Source organism: Passer montanus, unplaced genomic scaffold (genome assembly GCF_014805655.1).
Source record: "Passer montanus isolate IOZ18808 unplaced genomic scaffold, ASM1480565v1 scaffold2, whole genome shotgun sequence".
Taxonomy (NCBI): domain Eukaryota; kingdom Metazoa; phylum Chordata; class Aves; order Passeriformes; family Passeridae; genus Passer; species Passer montanus.
Genome location: NW_024366591.1, coordinates 24,766,681 through 24,789,742, shown reverse-complemented (window position 1 = coordinate 24,789,742; position 23,062 = coordinate 24,766,681). Strand labels below are relative to the sequence as shown.

The window sequence follows — 23,062 nt, the reverse complement described above, 5'->3', positions numbered from 1 at the left end:
ATGAAAGTGTATAAATTAATTAATATGCTTCAGACACTTACTGGACAGTGATAACTCTCTGAATTCTCCATCTAAAGGAATACACAGCAACTGCATGCATAGATTTGTAAACATGCCTATGTATATCACACATCTACACAAACAGATTTTATATAACAGATGTGACAGTAGAATTTTTGCTACTAGCTCAAATACTTCTTTGCACTTTTGCAAGGCATCCAGTATCAGGTTTAGCTCTGCTGTTGATACCTAAAAAAGTCAAGGATCTAGCAATATGACAAGCTCTATACAAGATGAATTTAAATGGGATGAGATCAGTTCTCCCCTTTACTGGCTGGTGGCCTTATTGTCAACAGAGGAGCTGAAAGACTGAACTCAGTCAAGCACCAAAACTCTTACCTCTACCTGCCCCTGGACATCATCAAGAGTATTTTCAGCAAAAGAAGATTTTCTGCTCTGTCCTCTCCTGTGGCCAAACTTGCATTTGTTCCTCAGGACTTGCTCGTCATCTTCAATGGGTCTCCGCACGTATTTGAAACGATCTTTAAGGGCCCGTTTCCACAGCATCTGTGGTGGGGGGAAAACATAGTCATTACGAGCATCTGTCAAGAATTTGCCCCAGCCTAAAGCAGGACAGTTTTGTTTTTTTTAACCAACTCTACAAAAAAGTGTTTGTCATTAAGCAGAAAAAGGCTCATAGGGCACCACCACCACTGGCTTCAGGATGGAAGGAAACAAAAGCACCTGTGGTAAATGGCTCTACAGCAACCAACAGCTGGGCTAATGGCACTGCTGTGGCTTGCTGAGGATAACAGTAGTTGAATCTAAGGGTTACATCTACCCTAGGCTACCAGTGAAACTGCACTGTTGTCCCTTCCTCAGCTCTTACTTTATGCTCCATTCATGACATTGGGTTGTGAAACTACATAGTGAAGCAGATCAGCTCACAGATACAATAGAAACTGCTGTGGGGGTTGAGGGCAGGGGAGTTTGGTGATTTGTTTTGGGGGATTTTTTTAGTTTAGTGTATTATTTTTCCTTTGCCTCTGGCAGTATCTGGTTGCACTTTTATGATTATTGTGTCTAAGAGAAGGGAGTGGGAAAGACACAGTTTGGCACTACCTTTTGCTTGGAGCCTACAGGATTCAAGTAGATCAAGTATATATACTGGATCAAGTAGATTTTTAAACTGAACTGCTGAATTAAGAGAATAATTTAAGTAGGTCCTAGCATTTGTAAGACATCTCAAGGCATGTAATGTGCAACTTAAAGGCATTTCTGCAGTGCAAGCAGATGCAGGTCCTGATTAATGCAGCCATTCATCATTCTTTGGCAGTCAAAGCAGAGCTTAAGCAGCCCCAACGCTTCTGTCACCCTTGCGTATTCCTTTATTCAGTTATTGAAAAGTCACTCCTGAAAGTTGTATGGACAGCAACTTCCTCTTGCATCCTTTAGGACCAATGGTCATTTGCGTGTGGCCCAAAGCTGGATGTCCATGGCAGGAGCTAGCCATGCTGTGCCACTGACACCCTGGGAAGCAATTTCTAAGGAAAGGCTCTTCAACACATCTGCAGGCACAACCTGCAATTTTAAACAATCTGCAGTTTTTTTGTCATTACTCAAAATCATTTGTATATTCCAATTACTGGGGAGTATTCAAGAGTCAGAGGGGAAAAAATCAGTCAGAAAAGTGACTACAAATGAAATGATGTGGAGAGATTCAAATATCTGTTACTTCATTTTCTAAAACTGACTCCAATATTATGCTCACTTAATATTATACTCAAGCCTGTACCCACTGACATGCTAAAACACTATATAAACAGAAGAATGAGTACCCTAAATTTCTTACCAAAATGGTGTCATTTATTAGTCAAGGTCACATGATATGAAAGGTTAACTAGCTGTAAACCAGATTTCAGTAGAAGTAGACTAAGCAGTACAGTATCTCTCTTTGTAGCGAGTCAGACATGCTTGCCTTTCTCACTCACAGGATACAGATGAGAAGGTTTCTCAGGAGATGGTGGTGAAGGCAGTGTGACCTTGCATTTCTCCTGCCAAGCCTATTGTTCCCACTCCCCAGGTTCTAGCTGACCTACAGGCCCTCAATCCTAAAAGCAAGACCTCTATAAATGGAGAATGGAAGAGCTATGAGACTACAATCCCTGTGGTCTCTACTTCAGCTCATCTTGAGCAGCCCTGGGCCTACCAGGGCTGGAGTGCCCTTCCCAGGGGGACACTCTCTGCCACCCACCTATGTGCCCTTACTAAACTATCTTTTCACACTCACAGTTGAACACCCAAGAACTGGAAAGCAAGCAAGTCCATCTGCATTTCTAGTATGCAAACTTCAGGCCTAGGGGTCTGTCAGAACAGAAGTTACATCAGCACTAACCTAAAGATAATGACTAAAAATAGAGTACAACTACTCACCCAGTCTTCTCACAAGGCATAGTCACTGCCTCAAGATGAGTATTACACCTCAGCACCATTTTCAGAAGCAGTAAGGTGACTACATGCATTGAAAATCCCACTTGTTGTTCACCTGAACCGTTAAAGTCCCTAAATACATTTATAGTTCTGGCCTTATGCATTTTGATGCAAATACCTCATCATTATATGCTTAGCAAAATTTGTGCCTAACTTGCTATTTTAAGACTGCTAAGAAAAGCAAACAAAACCCTTAGTTTAATGCTTCTTTGAAGTGTTTAACAGATGTTATTATATTTTAAAACATGTTCACCGCAGAATATATTAGCAGCTGACAATTTCAGCATCCCTGCAGTTGAACTTCACACGGTTTCTTTCTTTTCAAAATCTTTGTTTGCCTAGAAGATATTTTTGCTTATTCTTTCACGTTAAAGAATATGCTGACACCTATACAAGGCTTTAAATATCCCACAAAGTTCAAAACTTTCAGCTGTTTCATTCTCCAGTCCCCCCAACATATTAAGAATTTTAATTAAATCTATTTCTGTAATAGGATTGTCATGAACTTAGGCAAGTCCCCTCTTGCATACTATTTCCAGAATGAGACTGCAGACACATACATTTATGTGATTTCCCTTGTGGGTAATGCATGCTCTAAAAAGAATGCTTCTGTTACCATTTTTGAACCAACAATTTTATTTTCTTATAGTTTTCCTGCTCTACCCAGCTTCCCCCAAACACCACCCTGGGAAGGTTTACCTTCCTGGTAAAAGAGAAGGAGGATTAGCCTGTCTCTATCTGACATAGGAGAGAAAGGATTACACACAGATTAAAATCAGTCATTTACTAGCAAATAATCACTTTGCGTGCAGCAGTTACATAAATCAGTCATGCCAACACCGCCATCCTGGGTTTCACAGGCACCACTCACAGGCAGCCACAAGCTCAAGGGAGCTGCTTATGTAAAGCCTACCCAAAAAGGCAAGTGGTGTGGAGCAGAGAGCCCTGTCTCTCCCTTCCTCGTGTCATGTTTTCTTGGAACTATACGATTTTCAAAAGGTTGGCTGAAATGAAATGGAATAAGGGAAATTATTCTTTCCAAATTGTTGGGTTTAAGCCCTGTAAAATGGACAAGCATAGACAGGTAGAACATCTTGCAAGTTGTCAAGAAACAGTGTCAGGCCAATTTGCTTTTGACTGCTGTGTTTATGACCTTCACTTTTTCTATACAAGCTATTTGTCTGTAACTTACAAATGCTGTACTGGTTACAATATACATCACAAATCTAATGAACTATTCCATATAAACTATTCCGTGATCAAAGGAAGACTTTTATTTTTTTTTTTAATGTCATATGTTAGTTTAGGATGGCATTGTGCTGCGCTGTACTGGTTACAATATTCATCACAAATCTAATGAACGATTCCATGATTAAATGAAGATTTTTTTTTTTTAATGTCATATGTTAGTTTAGGATAGCATTGTTCTGTAAGTAGAAGGAAATGCCATGGGAAAATTTCCTTATGCAGTCACTTTAAAGCACTTATAAAAAGTTAATCTTGGAATTAATTTCATTTCAGGTACCCCACTTCTTAAATAAGTTTTACTATTAGTAGAAATTTCTTTTCTAAATCATTATTTAGAATGTTAGATAATTCTTAATCCCTGCTTCTAGACTGACCTCATAAATAACATTCTTTTAAAATTCATAGTACAAAAGTGGCTTATTCATTACTTTATTCGTAAATTAATTTATTTAGGGTCATTATCATTGTCCTGACTATATTGAATTAGATATCTTTTGAAAAAGGACTGACGGCACAGAAGCATATTTTTCACACTGCAAAATTAAATGGAAAAAATTTTAACCAAGAAAACAGAATTGTGAATAATCCACTAATAAATCTTGAAACCACAAACTTTTAATGACCTCTCATTGCAACAGTATGAGATTGAAAATATTAGACTATAGTTCTACATAACACACAAATTGTTTAAATTATTTGTTTAAAATAATTTGGAGGTTTAAAAAAAAAAGGAATATTCAAAGTTTTGCAAGTAACTTTTTTTCTTGTCATGACAATTCTGGTGGTAATTTAGGTGCTCTTATGTTTGGTTTTTGTTGTTTTTCCTCTATGTTTGCCAAAAATCTTTCCCTTTTCCACTGGTTCATTTCACTTCATTTCTGCAAAAATGTTGCAATAAAATGCTGACATTTACAGTTCAAAGCTTCTCCATCCATGCACATCAATAACATCAAGTTCCTTACATTCTGATTTTCTGCGCTTGGCCAGAAGAAAATGTTAGTTCTGGAATCCCAAAATCCCTCATGGGATGAGTTTTCCCTTTCCTCATCCAGGAAGCCCAGCTGCCTGCCCCTGCCCAGGCACACAGGCATGCACACTGAACAGTTTCTGCTGCTCCCTTCCAGCAGCCAACACACTCCATTTCTGCAGAAGGGCTTTAAACTCCAAGATTTGTGAGTTAAAGTTAATATCACACCCACCACTGGCAGACCTTCTCAGGACGTCTCTAAGAACTACTGCAGCCTTCTGCAGAGCCCAGCCCATGCTGTGGCTTCTCCTCCACACCAGAGGCTGAGAAACTGCTTTCCTTTTAAGCATAACTTTCCAGTTAAAATGAATACAGGAACTAAGACATAACACAGCAACACATAGCAAGCAGTAAATGAAAGTCACTAACAATACAGTGGTATAGAGCATTTTACATAGCAGAAAGGATAACACTCAACAGCAGAAGTGAGCTCCAGCACACCAGAGGGAGCACAAAGCTTTGTACTCCAAACTGCAGTCAGCCCTTTTGGTTTCTAAATCCAATAAGTTATAATAGCAACAAGTTATAATTTCTTGTCAAAGTTGTAGGAAAAATAATTCCAATAATTGAAAACAGAGCTCTTGGTATTCTAAATAGTCCCCAATAACTTTATTGCACTACCATTACTGGAAACCATTATTCTCAGAGGCCAGCCCAGCTGAATTGCCATGTTTGATGTCTCCCATTCTCCAGCCTTGCAAGACACAAAAAGGAGGTGGTTATTCATCCCCGCCCAAAGCTGACACCAAAACCACATTATATGAACTGCTTCCCCGGAAGTTTATATATAAATGCTACTTAACAAAAATGTAACTAGCATTTTTGCTTGAAATAATACTCTTGTGCTAGTTTTTCTTTTTTACATTTACCTATCAGTACCCTTTTCCTCTGAATTTTATTGATGGTCAATTTCTTAAATGTTTTCAATGTATTATTTTAAAAACTGTATTAATAACAACAACTGTTCAATTATTATAGATAAACAACTTAAAGATATTCAAAATCTCTCAGTAATCAATATTTTACATCTTACATTTTCATACTATTATCAGAAACAGCAGGCAACAATTATAGTCCCTTAATAGCTGGAGCAGTTTTAAAAGAAAAGTCTACAAAAATTTTGCTTTTTTTAATTGCTGAAGATCCTTCCAAGGAAAAAAAAAGAAAGATTTTTTGTTGTCAATTTTTTTTACTGTTCATTTGCTTCTTAAAGATATATTCAATTCAATTTCACTGCAAGTCTTGTGGTAAGTAGTTATGCATATATTGTAGGGTTTGTTTAAGCTGTCACTGTTGTAACACACAACTGTCTCAGATCAAGAAAAAATATGTATTTATAGTGTTTATGATCAAGAAGGAAGAACAGAATGTCTAACAGTAGGCCAAATAAAAAATACTAATTTGTTCTCACACTCTCCTCCAAACTTAAGAATGCAGGCATGCACCTTTTTTGCAGTTTTGCCTCTCTCAACACAGGCAATGGAGAGGGGCTGGCTCAGAAAGCGGTAGACCAGCAATATTGCAAACTGCTCATTCCAACTTCCTGTTTACTTATTGCAGTTATTGCCAGAATGCTTTCTAGTAAGAATGGGGGGAAAGATCAAAAGATAAAGAACAACTACTCTGAAATCTCTGACATATCTTCTGCCAGCACCAATTCTGCCATCCATGCGCAAAGTAATGGCTATTTCCCAAAGAACAGAGTTATAAGTAGTTTCACACAGCCTATGGTACTTCTGCAATGAAAGCCCTTTGAAAATTTAGCTTAAGAATCTCTGATTAAAAACAGTTTTTAAAAGTTAAGGGCTGTAAAACTGTCTTCGGAACAAGCTGAATATCATTCCAGCTCCTTGTCATATAGGGAGCCAGATGATGCCACAGCATTACTCAGGACCCTGCCCAAGGACCACCACTGGGGTATTCAGAGAGGTATCCTGATTAAAAATGAGGACAGGCTGTTTCTCTCTTGTCCTTTTGCTCCCTCCCTTCTCTTTGAGATGTTTTTTTTCTTTAGTCCCTTCCCTTCAACAATGCCTGGGCTCAGGGGAGAACTAGAATAGTTACCCTTAAGCCTCAAATTTTTTTTTATTCCCAAAATTATTTTGCTTTCTACACTAAGATGTTAGATATATTTTTATATATGTTTAAAGCTAACAGTCCCCACTGAGGCTCAGAAGCTTTTACAAGATGGTATAAAAGTATCACATAGCAAAGTAATGATGTGAAGTGAAAAGGTGATCACTGTCCTCCAAGACCACAGACAGACATCCTAGATCACAAACGAAAAAAATGTAGTTCAAATTTAAATCATCTTCCACTGCTTTCTGCTATTTCTCCAATGATATTCCAAAATTTATTTTTAAAAGTTTTTTTAATATTAGACCTAGATTCCTTAAACCACTAGTATTACTGCATATCGTAATTTCATATCTAACACACAATCATAATACATTACAAGAGCATTGGTCACATGTTAGTCCTCACACAGACAATTTTCTAAGAGCTAGCTTCTTTGTTTTTAAAAATAGAACAAAAAATCAGATTTAATTTTATCCCTAGGCAGAAATCAGCCCAGAAAGAAAATATACCCAACAAGCAACAAGGGGTTTAATCTACAGACAGGTCTGCATGGTCTCATAGTAGCATTGAGATACGGCTATACCTGCATTAATCTTTAATTGACATAATGAAATAAAAATGTGATTTACCAAACACAGCCAAGTGTGTGTGCTCTGAATAGAGCCAGCATATAAGACATTGATATTGATTTCCTCTGAACTAGACTATTTTCCTGTGATTGATTATGTGGGAAAAGCCTACAATACTTACAAAGCCATTCCCATCTTCATCAAGGAATGGGTATGCCTGGAGCAGAGCGTTGACAACAATGTTATACTGCTGACTGTTTGGATACCTGTGCAAACAAGATGGACATAGAAAAGAAATACTTGGTTTTCTAGACAGCATTAAACACTGGAGTCTATACTGATCCAGATTAAATTATTTCTGACTATTTCTCTGGCAATCAATTGCCCTCCAAATAACAAAGGGCACAGCTTAAAAGTTTACATGAAATCTTTCAGTAGGTGTCAGGCCCTTAGCCTCTTTTATTTAAGAAAATACATTAGAGAATAGTTTTACATCCATTTGAAAATTTATGTCTGCAGACAACAGGTAATGCCCCCAAATAAATTTAATGGTGTTTACTTACAGTGATCCTTCCAGGTATTTTGTCATGTCTGCTTGTAAAAATTCAATAATTCTTATTCTCGTACTGTGATCAGGGCATTTTTTTTCTGCTAATATGCATTTGATATCATAAGGGAAGTCTGGAAAAACATACGAACTTGTCCACTGCAACATCTTGTGTCTCACAAAAAATGATTTCAGGTTTTTTCTGTAAAAGAAAAGATTGTATCATCACCATCACATCTTTCTTCTATGGAAATGCAGGCAGGAGGGAAAGATAAATACATGGGAAAACGCAACACAAGGAAAAGTTATTGCTATAGAAATTCAAGTCCTGCTTGAATTGTCATTGTTTCTGCATAAAGAATACCTACAAAAGCAGTGATCAATACATACAGAGTTAAAAAGTAGATGTCAAATATGGAATGTTATAACCAGCAGACAGTAGGAGGTGCTTCCTAACTGAAAGCAGAAGTCAGTGGGGGCTTGCTACTGTTGCAAAACACCTTTTTCTGTCTTCATTTATGTTTCGTCTCTAGTAAAACAAACAGATTAATTGAATAAAATACTACACATGACATTATTTAAGGCTGTCCTCTCACAGGGGAAGGCAAGGAAGGGATGGAGGCAGTTATCAGCTCATGGAAACAAAGCAGACACAGCCCAGCAGCTCCCATCACAAGAACACCATGACCGCTGTTTACAGAAGTCACACCCCAGCTGGCCTGAGCTTGAGGCAGGTTATCACCACTGGCTGCCCAAACCTTAATTCTGAAAGAACACAGGGAAAAGTGGGTCCCAACAGCCAGTTATAGTCTCAATACCTTCTTGAGCAGGTTGGTCTATAACTTTCAACCTTTCTGACCTGCCTATGCTGCCACACGGGGAAGGCAAGGAAGGGATGGAGGCAGTTATCAGCTCATGGAAACAAAGCAGACACAGCCCAGCAGCTCCCGTCACAAGAACACCATGACCGCTGTTTACAGAAGCCACACCCCAGCTGGCCTGATCTTGAGGCAGGTTATCACCAAACCCTAATTCTGAAAGAACACAGAGAAAAGTGGGTCCCAACAGCCAGTTATAGTCTCAATACCTTCTTGAGCAGGTTGGTCTATAACTTTCAACCTTTCTGACCTGCCTATGCTGCCACACCACCTTGGCATTTTTTAATATATCTTGTGGGCTATCAAAACTTTATATCCCTGATATAACTGCACCAATGCCAGCCCTACCATGAATGGCAGTGCAGTGCTGAGGAAAAAAAATATATAGCTTCAGAAACTGGACTTTCTGCTCCCAACATCAGTAGAAGTACTCACAGCACTACCATTCCCCCACGCAAAACAGGCACAAAATGGTCAGGGCTGCTGTCTTTTCAAGCTCACCAGATTTCATGGGACACAGATAAGGTTATCAGTAGATGCAAAGTACAGTGAAGTTCTGTTTGTATTTTGCAGCCTCAAAAGAAAGCAAAGTTGTGCAGGAAGTGACAACATATAGACACATTCAGGTCCTTTTTTGGTGATAAATTAATATACAAATAGGAAAATAAAATCCAACTTAGATTCTGAAATCACTTGGAAATCCCTCCTCTGCAAACAAAGTGCAGATGTTTGATGCAGCATCAGTGAGCAGCTCTGCAGCCTTTAAGTTTGCACCCTGTACCTTCACCAACTTTCCTGATGGAAGTGACATAGCACACAGGCTGCAAGTTACTAGATAATGTTTTCAACATGATACCACTTAAAATTGCTCAAAAGTGGATAGAAGTTTAAAATTTACAGTACTTTTCATCTAAGCAGCACTGAAACTCCTTTTGTTGGTAACACCACTGAAGCCAAAAAGCCATTTCAAAAAGTGGCAGGGTTTATACAAGTTCCATTTGTGGACACTGGACTACATTCAGTCACCCAAGAAAATAAAATTTTCTTGCAGTTGGGATGGCTATTAATCAGGGAATCATGGCAACTCTCCCATCCACCAGTCCCTTCACACTTGTCATGGCAACAAAAATACTCTAGGTTTCACTTTATCTTCATTTACCTTACCTAACACAAAATAATTCTTTGCTCTCCAAACAAGATCCAAAAATTCCTCTGGTCTACACAGTGCGTGAGATTAAATATTTTACTGGTTTTAGCTACACTCATAGCTGTTGGGAAGTCATGTTAAACATGTGCTGTAATATTTTACAATGAAATACAAGCTTGTTTGAAAAGAGACACAATTCCATATAAACTTTATCCTCAGAAACACTCACATGCAAACTTGTTTAACTAAAAGAACAGTTCAGTTCAGCTGTAATGCTGTCCTCTACAATCAAGGAAGGTTTTGGCTCTACACATAAATCCCAGTGCACATACAGTTTTGAGATTCAGGCACAAATACATGCAGCCTGTTTCTGGTCATACATCTTCTAGCTAACCTGAGGCTCAAATTAGATCAAAATATTGAAACTGAAAAAAAAAAAAAAAACTAATAAAAATCTCAAACTCTCAAGTTTGGTATTTTCCTGTCTCTCAGTTCTTGAGACGTTTGATTCTACAGCAAAATCAATCCAATGGCTAGCTAAGGCAAAATTTCAGCGTCCTTCTCTCTCTGCTGTCACATGTCTGACTTACACACCTTTCTCACTGGTACTAGGAATCCTGCAGCAAGTTACAAGGAGCTACAGTGACAAAGTTCTTAGTTATTCTTTTAATTTCGTTTTCTCACAGTTTAAGTCCCCAAAATGACTTCTCATGAGGTGAAACAAATACCAATTCAGATGAAACTGCAGCTAAGCATAGAGAGACCAGCTTGCAAGGAACTGCATCCTAAGAAGCATTTCCTCAGCAAGGAGAGAGCTATTCACAGAGCTTTTACCACTCAGCTTTTGTAGATTGCCACTTTAATGTGCTCAGTCACAGTCCTGTCTCACACAGCTTTTTCCTTCTTTGTCTCCATTGTAACCTTACTCTGCTCATGCACAGCATGTTTACTGAGACATGAAGCTATAAAACAGCGTTATTTTGGGAGGAGCCATTTGTCTCCTTCAGATGGAAAGATACCTCAAAGCAAACCAGCCAACCAAACAAAAAAACAAACACCAAAAAACCTCACAAACAGCCTTCAAAGACCCATCTATTTGAATCATATAACCCCTAGCATCCCTTATCCCAGGGAATACTTTGTTTTACTGCCAAAAGACAAAGAGTTACACATTTTCAGTGTCACCCAGACCATTCAGTGATGGCTTTAGATTGCACTGGAGAGAAGAGTGGGGAATAAACACAGCATCATCTCTCCAAGTTCTGTTCCATGCAACATCACACAGACACACACAGAGCCACCTGCATTAGCTGCAACAAGTCAGTAAAAATAATCTTGGTATCAATACAGACAACTCAATCAGCATAGCTGTGTAAAGTGCCACAGAGACCTAGAAACAAGATCAAATACTAGACAATAATAAAACTTCAATTTTTTTAAGCTTCTTGAGCATATTGGTAAGAAGGATAAGTTTCCTGCATCTATTTACTTCATTTAGAGGAAAATATGATTTAAAGGCCAACTGACCACACAGATAAACATGCAGTGTGTCACAAGCTCTTCTTATTGTCTGCCAAAGTCCATGAGTCCGGCACCCATTGCTATATCTGGTATCAGCTCAGATCCCATTTAAGCAGATGACACAGCAGTTAAGAAGAAACTTGCTGACATCAATGGGTTGTTCCCCTTTTAGTATATCCACATAAAACTCAGCACATAGGTGAAGTCTCAATAGATTCCCATTATTCACAAATGTAGGTTTAACCTTCCACATGTCTACATCACACATCAGCAAGAGACTCTGATCTGAAGGTTTGTAGTCTGGAAGAAAGCCCATGTCAACAAATCCAAGATAAAAACAGAGGAGAAAACAAGGAACTTGCAGATGGGAAAGAAAGGAAAAGTCTTCAGCTGTAAAAAAAATTCCATTTCCCTAACACATGCTTTCAATTTTATGACACCATTTAAGGTTGCAAAGGCTATTTCCATCAAAAGGAAGAAATTATGACAGAAAATGAAATATCAAAAAAGTCAGAAAAAAGGGCTCTATTTTTCTATTCTCAGTTCTGATATCTGTGCCTGAAAGATTCTCATGCCATTCTCTTTTGGTGCTTCATTGTCATTCCAACTTTTGAACACAAATACAAGGTTTCCCAGTTATTCCCTCAAGCCTGGGATTTGCAGTCTACCTAGAGCTTGATGATGTCTTATATTTTTTAGTTCCCACTACACATAAGGGAAGGTATCCTTTAGACTGAAAAAGAAGTTACCCACAGCAGTGTCAACTTCAGCAAGGCTGGGATGTGGGAGCTGTGAGATGTGCCAAAGCTGCCCATTTCCCAGAGCAGCTCCCACTTCAGCTTCCCCTGCAGTACCCCTTGTGTAGAAACCATCATGTTCAGTATGACCACAAAGTTACAGAAAAAATTAATCTGCTTCCAAAAAAGTTTGCAAGATACAGACACAACCTTCTTCTAGAGCGTGTTCAGGCTTTTTTGACAGTCTGAGGAGCTACATCACAGAAGGGAAGGCTTTGCACTTTCACCTTATGTGAGGGCAGCAGCTGTAGGTTACAGAAAGGGGAACAAAAAATCCTCCCTAGGGAATCTGACTGACAAAATTGCCAGTTAAATCCAGCCATTTAAAAGAAACAGAGTTTACTTGTATTCACCCCTATAAGATATATTATGCTGTAGCTAAAGAATTTTATGGGTTTTTGGAATTATTGTTGTGCTGCTGTTACGACTTTGCTAGACCTTAATAAGGCAATGCAAGTAGTGTCTTCTGCAAGTCATTTGTAAGACTTGCTCATTTCTGGTGTGGAAAAGACATAGTAATTGGTTTTTTTCCCTGCAAACTTCTGTGGAAGACTCACAGCTCCATGTCAATAAATTCAGGTCTGATGACCTGTGGTGCTCCAAAACCATGAGTCCTGTTGTCTTGACTTTCAAAACATCAAGGCAACAAGAACAGAAAATAGCTATTATTATGAGTCTTCTAGGTCTTTTAGGTTAGTATCCTTAAGTATCCTCCTGCAATAACAGAGACATGAAATGCTGACTTAAAACAAACAATAAAAACGTGGCAGAAATTCTTGTATCCACATACATTAAAAACCTAAATTTAAAGCATCTCCCCCAAGCCCTGAACAAACCAAACCAAAACTCAGAGACAAGACAGGTTTCATGAAGATGCAATAACAATTGGAGTGAAATAATCAGAAATCATAAAAATGAAATTGTTTTTCTGGTATGTTATACCAAAAGTATAATCAAACAGCATCTGACATCTGTATTTCTGAACAAAATAGACAGGCAGTACTTCTCTCCTACTATTGACCACTATCAAAGACTTAACATTTTTTTTAAAGTCTGCTTTTCATGTCCTTAGGAGCTAACTGAAAAAAATACCATCAGAATTATTTCCAGTCTCTGTGATGATATCAAGAATAAAGTATTTGCTTAGAAACTAAGAAACTCTTAAGCTACACATTAAAAAGGAAACAAATGATCCATGCAGACCATCATGGCCATCTTAGAGATGGATGCCAAATTTGTAAGGGCAAAGGTAAAGATAATTGCAGATCTTCCAATTTGTTGTCCCTGCTATCAGCTCAAATTTATGCAGGCACCAACACCAATATTCTGTCAATGCTGGAATCAGCTTTATCGGTATATGAACACTTAGCAGGCCCAGGTTAAGCTGAGCACTCACCACCTCTTCCAAACTCACAGTAAATAGGGAAGGTCAAACCTGTTGAGGCTGGCTGGAAGATCTGTTATCCTGCTTGTGCTCTGAGCAAATTACTCCAAGGCATTCAGACAGTAAACTTGTTACACAGCACTCAAGAGCTACAGAACATGTTTTTATAGAAAAAATAAATGTACAAATAAACATGTACCAGGACATTGACTCTTGAGGGAAAACAGCTGGACCATCATAGTGGAAACAGTGGAAAAGGGATACATTAGGGATGTCATTTTGCTAACCAAATATGTTGAGGAAAGGCAGACAACATATAAACCAACCAATAAAAGGTTGGTTTCCCACAGCAGTATCAGGTATTTACAAATAATAAAAGCCTCTGTCTTAGCAACAAGATAAACCCCAGGCTGTCAGGAGCCATAAAACTGCTAGTACTCCAGTACAGAAAAGCAGGACTATGGGAAATGTATTTATTGAATTGTCTTCTGTGTCTATCTTATTGTCTTCACAGACAGGCACTGTTTCAAGATTAATCTTCTTGGGAGATTAAAAAAAAAATGGGCTGGTTTTACTTCTATCATTGTGTAAAAGCATTATTCCATTGCAGTAGGTTGCAAACCTCATCCCGTTTTATGTATGCCCAATTTCAATACAAGAAAACAAATTATATAATTGCTTCATCCACTTAGTCTTTATTTTTGTGTTTAAACAATTTTCTTTGTTATTTTGGTAATATTTAGTAATATAGAAGAGTGTACCATTGTTAGGATTACCTACACAGGAAACACAGAGAAACTTGGAGCTAATTCACCAGCATTAATAATCCATAAAAGCATCCACTAATTCACTGCCAGCAAAATCATACAGTTACTGAAGCTGTGGCTCCATGAATCTTCTGGGAAAACAAAACCAAAGCCAAAAACAAACCAGAAAAACCCAACACAATAGACAAATTAAAACAAACACAAATAAAACAAAAAAAAAAAAAACCCAACAAAAAAATTTAAGTTTTTCTTTTCAGATTGGATGAAATTAATGAGGAGACAGAGGCTGTAAGTATAATCCTGGCCAAGTAACAATAATTTAAGCTGTGAATTGTGTAATGGTTACTCTGATTTACAGAACCCATTTAAAACTCTTTATACAGCAAAAGGCAAATTAATTAAAAATAAGCATCCTTTAGAAGCACTAGCTAAATATTGCAGGATCATATTAGTGGTTTATTCCAAGGGTTCAAGTGATTTGAGTTTGTTTCTTTGATAACAATTCTGACAGGACCTTTGGAGTTTTTGGGATGTTTTTTTAAAAACAGAAATACCAGGACTTAAAAGCATTAAATCATATCTGCGGGGCAGAATGGCAGGGGGAGAAATTGTAGCAGGTGGAAATAAAGTGGGATAATGATAAGCACACAAACCTTTGGAAACAAAAAAATAATTGCCTTGAAAGAGGAACAGGGCACTTTTTCAACACTGACTGCCCATCTCAAAGAAGAAAATCATGGGTAGGAAAAAAAAAAGAAAAAAACTCATCACATTGTCTTGCCTCCAATTTCTAGGCAGGCTTATTTTGATAACCAAGGAAAATGAGTGTGCAAATGGAATCAGCATGCCTACCTACCCAAGTGCTATATTTAAGATGCCTCAAGCACACAATTTATTGAATAGCCATATTCTACTGTGTAATGACTAATTTGTCAGATTGCTGTTGAAAACACCTCTGAAAAATACGATTTTTAAAAATCAGATAAATAAAGACAAACGTGTATCTTGCCCTCTGCATGAGGTAACATGAAACAGTGAGCAAAGACTGAGGATGGAATTAAACCATCAGGCTTTTTCATCCAGACAAACAAATTTCTCTTCTTGTTGTTTTCTAAATACACCTGGATATACCTGAACCTGATCTCCAGTAATTAAGATCATTTTTTGTAAAGTATAAAAGAAGCAAGATGAAGTGTTTATGTAATTTTCAAAAGGTAAGGAAAATTTAATGAATCTATTATAAACTCACTTTTGCTTTAGCACTCTACGGTCAATTAGTCCTTTTTCGTTTTCAGCTGAACACAGATACTTCTGCTCCACAGGACTGGAAGAATTTAACATCTGTGTGTCAGTAGCCCTGAAAGAAAAAAAGAACAAAAATCACTCTCAGGTCTTGTGCAGCTTATAGAAAAGAGGATGTTTAGGGTTCTAAAATACCAGCGGCAGAAAGAGAAAAGGAGAAAAAGCAACATATCAAATATGTCGTGGTTTTAAATGCTCATTTCTCTTAATTTCTCAGTTCAATTATCAAACTCTGACAAATTATAAGGAAAAATGCAGAAAGTTCTGCATGCTCATATTCTAATTGCTACACAGTTACAGATCCCAAGAAAATCAGCCTTCTCAGACTTGCAGGGTAACACCCATCTTCATAACCTTGCATTCTCAAATTTCTGGGAAAAACTAACCACTGCAACACATAAGGGGTGGGCAGAAAGAGCTAATTACACAGTATTTCAATACATTTCTATTTATCTAGATCTTGAAAAGTTGTTTTTTCTGGAGGGTAAGTCAAAAGCTTCAAAAAGCAGTTTTGCATTACTCCAGCCACTCTAGATCTCCAAATGCTTCCTGATCTTACAGTCCACTCTTCCTGGCCATTTGCTCCAGCTCTAGCTCATCACTAGCAACAAAAACTCTAGATACCCACTTTGCTATGAGCCAGTCCACCACTTTCCATTTGACCTTTGTGTCCACTTCTCTCCCTCCTCATATTCTTGTTTTGGTAGATGTGTTGGTGGAAGCCAACATCAGCAGTTTCACCCTGTACTGGGGGAAAGGCAGAGCTAAGATATGGGATACTGTTATGTTGCCAAGAATTCATGGCAATCATAAACCACTTTTTTTTCCTGACCTCATCTCTTCAGAACACCTGAACTCTAAAGATGCTCTAGAAACTGTTCCAGCCTCAGTTGCACTCAACACACAAAAGGTAGTTATTGGAAATAACATTAAAGTTTGTCATATTTATAATGGGAGTTCTCCCTTTCCATGAAATAATATATTTCAGCCATGCAGTTAAACAAAAAAACAACAACAAAAAAACCCCGTAGTATATTCTCTGTGTGGCTCTTAGAAACGATTGTGAAAGTAGAAACCAGAAAAATATTAACTTGTCTTCCTTCTCATACACACATAAGCAGTTTCTACTGTGTGACTGTGAGCACTTCCACTGAACCAGTGACAGACACAAGATGCTATTTCCATGTCCTAACCCAAACTGCTGGAGATGTAAGCCACATTCTAATTAGCCAAATCTATTTCTTACACAGAGAAAGTGTTCACCTATTGCACTCCAAATTCCATGTCCAGCCAAGGACTTTGTTTCTGTTAGGGAGGAGAGGTCAGCACAATTCACACACAGTCGCAGGATGAGCCCAGGACACCAGGATAGAGAGGTGGTAGCCAGGAGTGCACAAAAAAGCAGTGGACATAGCATTTGTATGAGAAATACAACAGGGAAATGCTGCTGATAGCTCTAGAAAGCTCCACAGTGACTTCAGCTGATCCAGAAAGAGGCTGTGATGATGATCCTTTCTTTCCTGACCTAAGCAATGCCCTTTCCACCCTGTCACTGGTCCTGGCAGGGCGAGGGTCCAGTGATAAGTTCTGGGAACTGGTCTGACTGAGAAATAATTCTGCAAACCAGAAAAGATGGTTGGCTTTCACCTGGGCTCAAGCACTGCATGACACAGGAGCTAGGAGCATGCAAACTCAGATTTCACCGCTGTTCTCTGGCACCACAGGGGGACCACACACCCAGCTGTGGATGCTGCTAACTGCAGACCTTAACATGGTTTCTCTACTCACTGCAATTCAGCCTAACATCAGGGAGCAATGGAGGAAGTGTGAGTTCACATATACTGTGAACTATCAGAACTATGAATTTTACATTTGTTCAAAACAGTGTCTCATACACTTAAGTCATGAGTCCTTGAACTAGATCAAAAGAAATTATTCTTACAGCATTTTGTTCAAGATATACCAAACAGACAAAAAAAAAAAATTAACTACATCACCAAGAAAAGCACTGCAGTGTTAAGAAAAGACCCACAGCTTTCTGCATATAAGGATACAACTAAGTTTTGTAACAAAATATTCTTTTCACTGTAGGTGCTTTTCCATAAAGATGCACAGAATATATTGACTTTTTACTCATCCTAAAATACGTGACTGAATGCATCTTAGACAGAATAAAATCCGAGCAAGTTTTTCTTGCTGGCACAAAAAATATTTCAGGAACAGCAGCTTATTTACTCAACTTCCCTGTAAAGAGAAGGATACCAGCAGCTTATTTTCCAGGAAGGAGACGAGGTAGGGAAAGATTTTAATGTAAATTATATTCACTAACATTTAATATTTTAAGCATTTAAGATTTTTTGGAGTCTGCAGAATTTCATAGCAAAGCTGTTGCACTCATGCCACTGCAACTGTGTGCTCTTTATGGGATGGCATGACTTGACCTGCAAGAGCTGAGAAGCACATGGGAAACAGTCACACCTGAGACAGTCTATCCAAACACCCCCCGACAAAAGTCAGAAAGCTAAATATCCAAAGCAACCTTCTAAATGCCCTAAACATAAGGACATGTTTTCTTCTGAAGCCCCTGCTGAAATCATGGTATATCCAGCACACTTTGGATGAAGTACGATATACACAGTAGTCTTCTTCACAGCAGACACCTCTACCCCTAAAGAAGGAGCTTCCTATAAATCAAATAGGCAGGCCCTAGGTGCAGAGAACTGAGACTGGCTGTGATTGCATACTTCAGGCCTGTGATAAATCTTAGATGCTGTGACTTGGTCTTCTCTCTGCAATCCCCTCCTCTCCAATGGTGCAGGAGCATTTACCTCAGGAGTTTCACAAATACTTCCACAAGGACAAGAGGATGTATCTCCCTGTGCAGTTTAGTTCTGCTCATGAGCTCAAGTTGTTTGGAAGTAACTCAGTTATCACGCTTTTGTTTGGGCTGTTAATCACCTCAGAGTGCACAACCTGGACTCCTTTTGGATGAAGGCAAATGCTCTGCAGTTCTAATCCTCTGGGATTAATCCTACTGTGACTAATGCAGCCTTAGTGCTAGAGTCCTTTTCTTTGAAAAAAATGCATTTTGGATCCATGGCAATCTGCTCTCTACAGCCAGGACTCTTTGGTTTAAAAGGGACCACTTAGAGGTCAGAATCTCTCTCTTCAGCCAAGATATTCAGAAAAACATAACCCTGAAAGACTTACAATAGATTAGAATGGAGGTAAAGGATGGGAGAATCAACAAACCCCTCATCCAAATATCCCCAAGGAAAACACCCCACAAACTCTGCCCCCTTCTCCCTCCCCTAAGAAACCCCAAGCAAACAAAGAAAACCTGCTCAACCAAGAGCCACAACACAATAATTGATGACAAACTCTCTGGAATCTGTTTTCTAAAAATCTATCTAGTTTCACAATAAATTTCCATAATTCCACAGAGGGATTATTAAATGCTTACATCTGGACCAAATCCAGAATTTTCTTTGATAAACTGACTTTCAATACACCTGTGACAAATACTATGTCTGGTTAAGTCATTATTTTACTCCAAGACTTGCAAGCATTTAAAAGTAAGTTCCTCAAAAGCTTAATATAGTAAACAGAGAAAACCTTAGCTATAATGAAAGTTTGACAGTGCTTCATCCAAATGAAAGCTAGGTCCTAGAACTGGATATGAAGAAAGTTTAAATGAACTAATGGCGTGATTCAGGAATGTTGATGCCCTGTTTAAAACCACAAGGTAAGAACCTGATTTTATATTTCACACTTGCGACAGATACTCAAAATATAAAAACCAGGTACAGATGAAGAGCTAGTAAATTCCAGTTCTAAAATGCCATGAAAAGAACACAACTATACCCAGACTGATATTTGCTGTGCCATGAACAAACTCACCCACTGAATACTTCTGGAAAATGTTGAGAAGCTGTTTCACAACAGTATGTAAGGGATTCTAGCCCACTCGTCTGTTGCTGGTATTTTTTAATCAGGTCCATCAGCACTGCCTGGTGCCCAATCTTCTTCACCAGCTGCTGCACCATACGATCATTAAGAGCCAGAAGAGCTGCTCCACTTATTTCTTCTTCTGCAGATTGAAGGGGATAAAGTCATTACTGTAAAATAGCTTTATAATTATAGTTACATTCTCTATGCCTAAAAACATGATGATAGAAGATAGGTCAAAGGGAAGGATGCTTGGTACTGCTGACAGTCATCTTCAGCTGCCACCATCCTTTCGCAAGAAGAGCCAGGAGTCCTAATCACTGGCCAGATATCTTCCCCTGACATAGAGCCAAGTCTGAAACACACAGAAGCAGAGGTGACAATTTTAAGGCTTTAAATCAGGCCTTGCTTGCCTCATAGGAGACTGTTACTTGCTGATGAAGGAAATAAAGCTTTTTAACAGAATACACAAGAAATAGGCTGTTCACATTACAGTTTCTTGTGCACTCTATTCTGTAGAGTGTTTATATGCTCAGATATAGAACATTTACATGCTACATTTGCATTATTTCAAAAGATTTCTACAACATAAAATAGGCCCTGTCAGGACTTTTAAACTGCCAGCTCTGATTTGAGGTGTGTCTATTTATATACAGGCTTAATCTCGTCCCCCAGGATTTCTCAGACTTTGTAAAAAATCTGTACACTTAAGTTGATTTATCAAATCTATTCAGTTCTCACCCTAATAAATTTCTATAAAAGTCTGAGGTTAGCATATACACACATGCCCCAAACCAAAACAAGGTAGGCAGTGCCAATAAAATGCATAGCAAGATATACTAAACAAACAGCACCACCCCCCCAAACAATAAAAATGCTTACCACGGAACTTAGGCACTAGTTCTCCTAAATTTCTCTGTTTCAACCAGTTGCAGACTTGCTCAACTGACCAACTTTCCATCTTCAGTTTTTCCAATGCTAAATTTCCCTCTGAAATGAAAATAGGGGATTATTTTTGTGCTGAGCTCTAAGCCAAACTCCAACATTTCATAGCAAAAAATGCAGTTAACAAATAATATATCTACATGCTCTGAACAAAAATAGTGCAAAATAATCCAGCTAATGCCTGTTGTAAGTGACGGTTTTCTTGGATCCCTTTCTTCACCTCCTTTCCTGTCTCTGGCTTCCCTCTGTTCTGAGGCAGCCTCATTCCTTATAAAACAAGACCTGCTCCGGTACCATTAACACCCAAGTTTCCACACAGAGAAGAAAAAAGGTGTGAAATTCATCACCACCATCAGGCTCATCAGGAAATGGCTGACATTTTACAGAAGGAAAAAAAAAAAACAAAACACCAAACCACCCCATCACCAGATAAGAGTCTGTCACATCCATGCTTACAGTCAATCAAGCTCCTTAACCCTCTCTGCACCGCCTGGCAGAGCAGGTACCCAGCAAATACTTAACCCTGAATTATCAACAGCTAGGAACAAGAAGGGTGAAAGCGAGGAGACTGTTCCTGTTGTTATTTGCTGACTCCAGGCTCGAGTGGTACCTGGGAGGATGCAGGGGGTGCCTTGGGAAGGCAGAGTCCCTGCGGCAGCCGGGACGGGCACATCCACCCTCTGGATGCATCCTGCACAGACCGTGTGCCCCCTGCCTGAAGGACTCACTCGGCTGACGAGGGGGGCAACACACCCCAAAACCACCACCCCAGAGGAAGATTACTTGTAAAGGCACAGCTTGTTCCACACTGCAAGTTCCCAGCAGCAGCAAACTCTCTCTGAGGGGAATTTTGTAATTATTGTGTTTTAGCTCTACTAACTAAAGGAGCACCAAGTGCTCCATGATCATGCTTGCAATCCACAGCAAAACAACACTATTGGAGTCAGTTTTTCAGACAAGCATATGAGTGTCTGGCATTGTTGGTCAAGCATTTCCTTCCGTATCCTGAGCCTGCAGCAAACTCCAGGCTAACATGAGGATTCACCCTCACAAACCTCATCAACATCCGTGCTCAAAAGAAAAGGTAAAAAAAAAAAGAAAATAACCTCCTTGAATAGAAAAAGATTTCCATTTTCATCCTTCAGCAGCAGAGACCCTCCAAAAGACATACATTTCAGCCTACATTCTTATGCCTGTCGACTTCAGCAGCTTAGAAGGGTTAAGTTTAAGGGGAATGCCTTTCTGAATTACATGAGTGGGTTTAATTTGATATGACAACAGTAGCCATACAACTCCTCCCCCAGGCTAAGCAACAAGAACAGGGTGTGAAAAGTCATTATTTGTTGAGAACTCTGGTGTAAATTAAAAATCACACCTTTCTGTCACACTTCTTACTTCCTTGCAAGGAGTAGGGCAGAAAAAGAAGTCTCCAAAAACTTGAAAGATAAAAAACTGAGTGCAAAGCAGAAAGATACTTCCCTTATCAACCAAGGAGTGTAAAAGGAGAGAGATACATTAAAATGTTGGAAAGGTCACTTCTTCACCCTAATAAAAGACTAACACCCTAGAACAATTCTTCTAAAGCAGACAGACAGATACCAACACTTCAAAAAGTGTCAAGCAAACTCTAGCCATGCACAGCAATTTGCATATCTAGACCTGGGTGGCTAATTGTATAGCAAAATGGCCACTTGCACATGGAAATGCAGGCTGCACACTTTATTGAGGGAAATTATGATAGCTGAGAGGCTGGTTTTTTTTTTTTTTAAATCAGATTATACACATTAAGGGTTATGAAACATCAGTACTTTGAAACGCTTCTCAAAAGTGATTTCACTTACTTGCATCTGTTGTTGATAAAGCAACCAGAAAAAGAGCACACCAGTCTTCTATCAGTTTTATGGAGACAACAAGGACTGAGCACAGATGCTGGTATTTGTCCTCATTAATGATTCTATTTATTACAGTAGCATCAAAAGACTATCCAGCAAAGGGTTGTCTGTGTTGAGTGTGGTGAAACCTGTGAATATTTATGTTCCTCAATCAAGTCTTGTAAGTCAGAACAACAAAAACTTAATAATAGTAACATTTTAGAGAGCAATTTACAGCATAACTTCAAGTCAAATTCAGAACAGTTCTAAGTGTGAGTGATCTCTGTTTGTTAGTAATACAGCCAATCACTGGGACCCATTTCTTCATACACCTGGGGTGAATAACTATAATTAGGATTTAACTAGCCCTGGCTAATGAAATTAAGTAATTAAATCAATGAAAATTACTTTTCCCTAGAATATGACAGAAAAACACTTCAATTTACTATAAAATTCTTCAAAACTGAAGGATAAAAATCTCAGGGATTAATCAGATCGGGCTAAAGACCTATCAATGATACAGATTTCAGCTCACATAGTTG

General features: G+C 38.6%; 1 protein-coding gene across 4 annotated transcripts in view; it reads right to left on the bottom strand.

Moving 5' to 3' along the window:
• Window positions 1–22,636, bottom strand: part of SAMD3 (sterile alpha motif domain containing 3) — a 37,379-nt gene extending 14,743 nt beyond the window's left edge. Inside the window, exons 1-7 of one of the 4 annotated variants that reach the window (XM_039707236.1) lie at window positions 22,491–22,636; window positions 20,587–20,694; window positions 19,657–19,846; window positions 15,704–15,811; window positions 7,977–8,162; window positions 7,595–7,679; window positions 400–567 (exon numbers count right to left, since the gene is read on the bottom strand). In XM_039707236.1, coding sequence (XP_039563170.1) covers window positions 400–567; window positions 7,595–7,679; window positions 7,977–8,162; window positions 15,704–15,811; window positions 19,657–19,846; window positions 20,587–20,665 — 816 coding nt within the window. In that variant the 5' untranslated portion in view covers window positions 20,666–20,694; window positions 22,491–22,636. Of the gene's footprint in view, window positions 1–399; window positions 568–7,594; window positions 7,680–7,976; window positions 8,163–15,703; window positions 15,812–19,656; window positions 19,847–20,586; window positions 20,732–20,789; window positions 20,881–22,490 lie in introns of those variants that run through there. The other 3 variants (XM_039707233.1, XM_039707234.1, XM_039707235.1) reach the window with 3 other exon arrangements.
• Window positions 22,637–23,062: the final 426 nt, after the last annotated feature.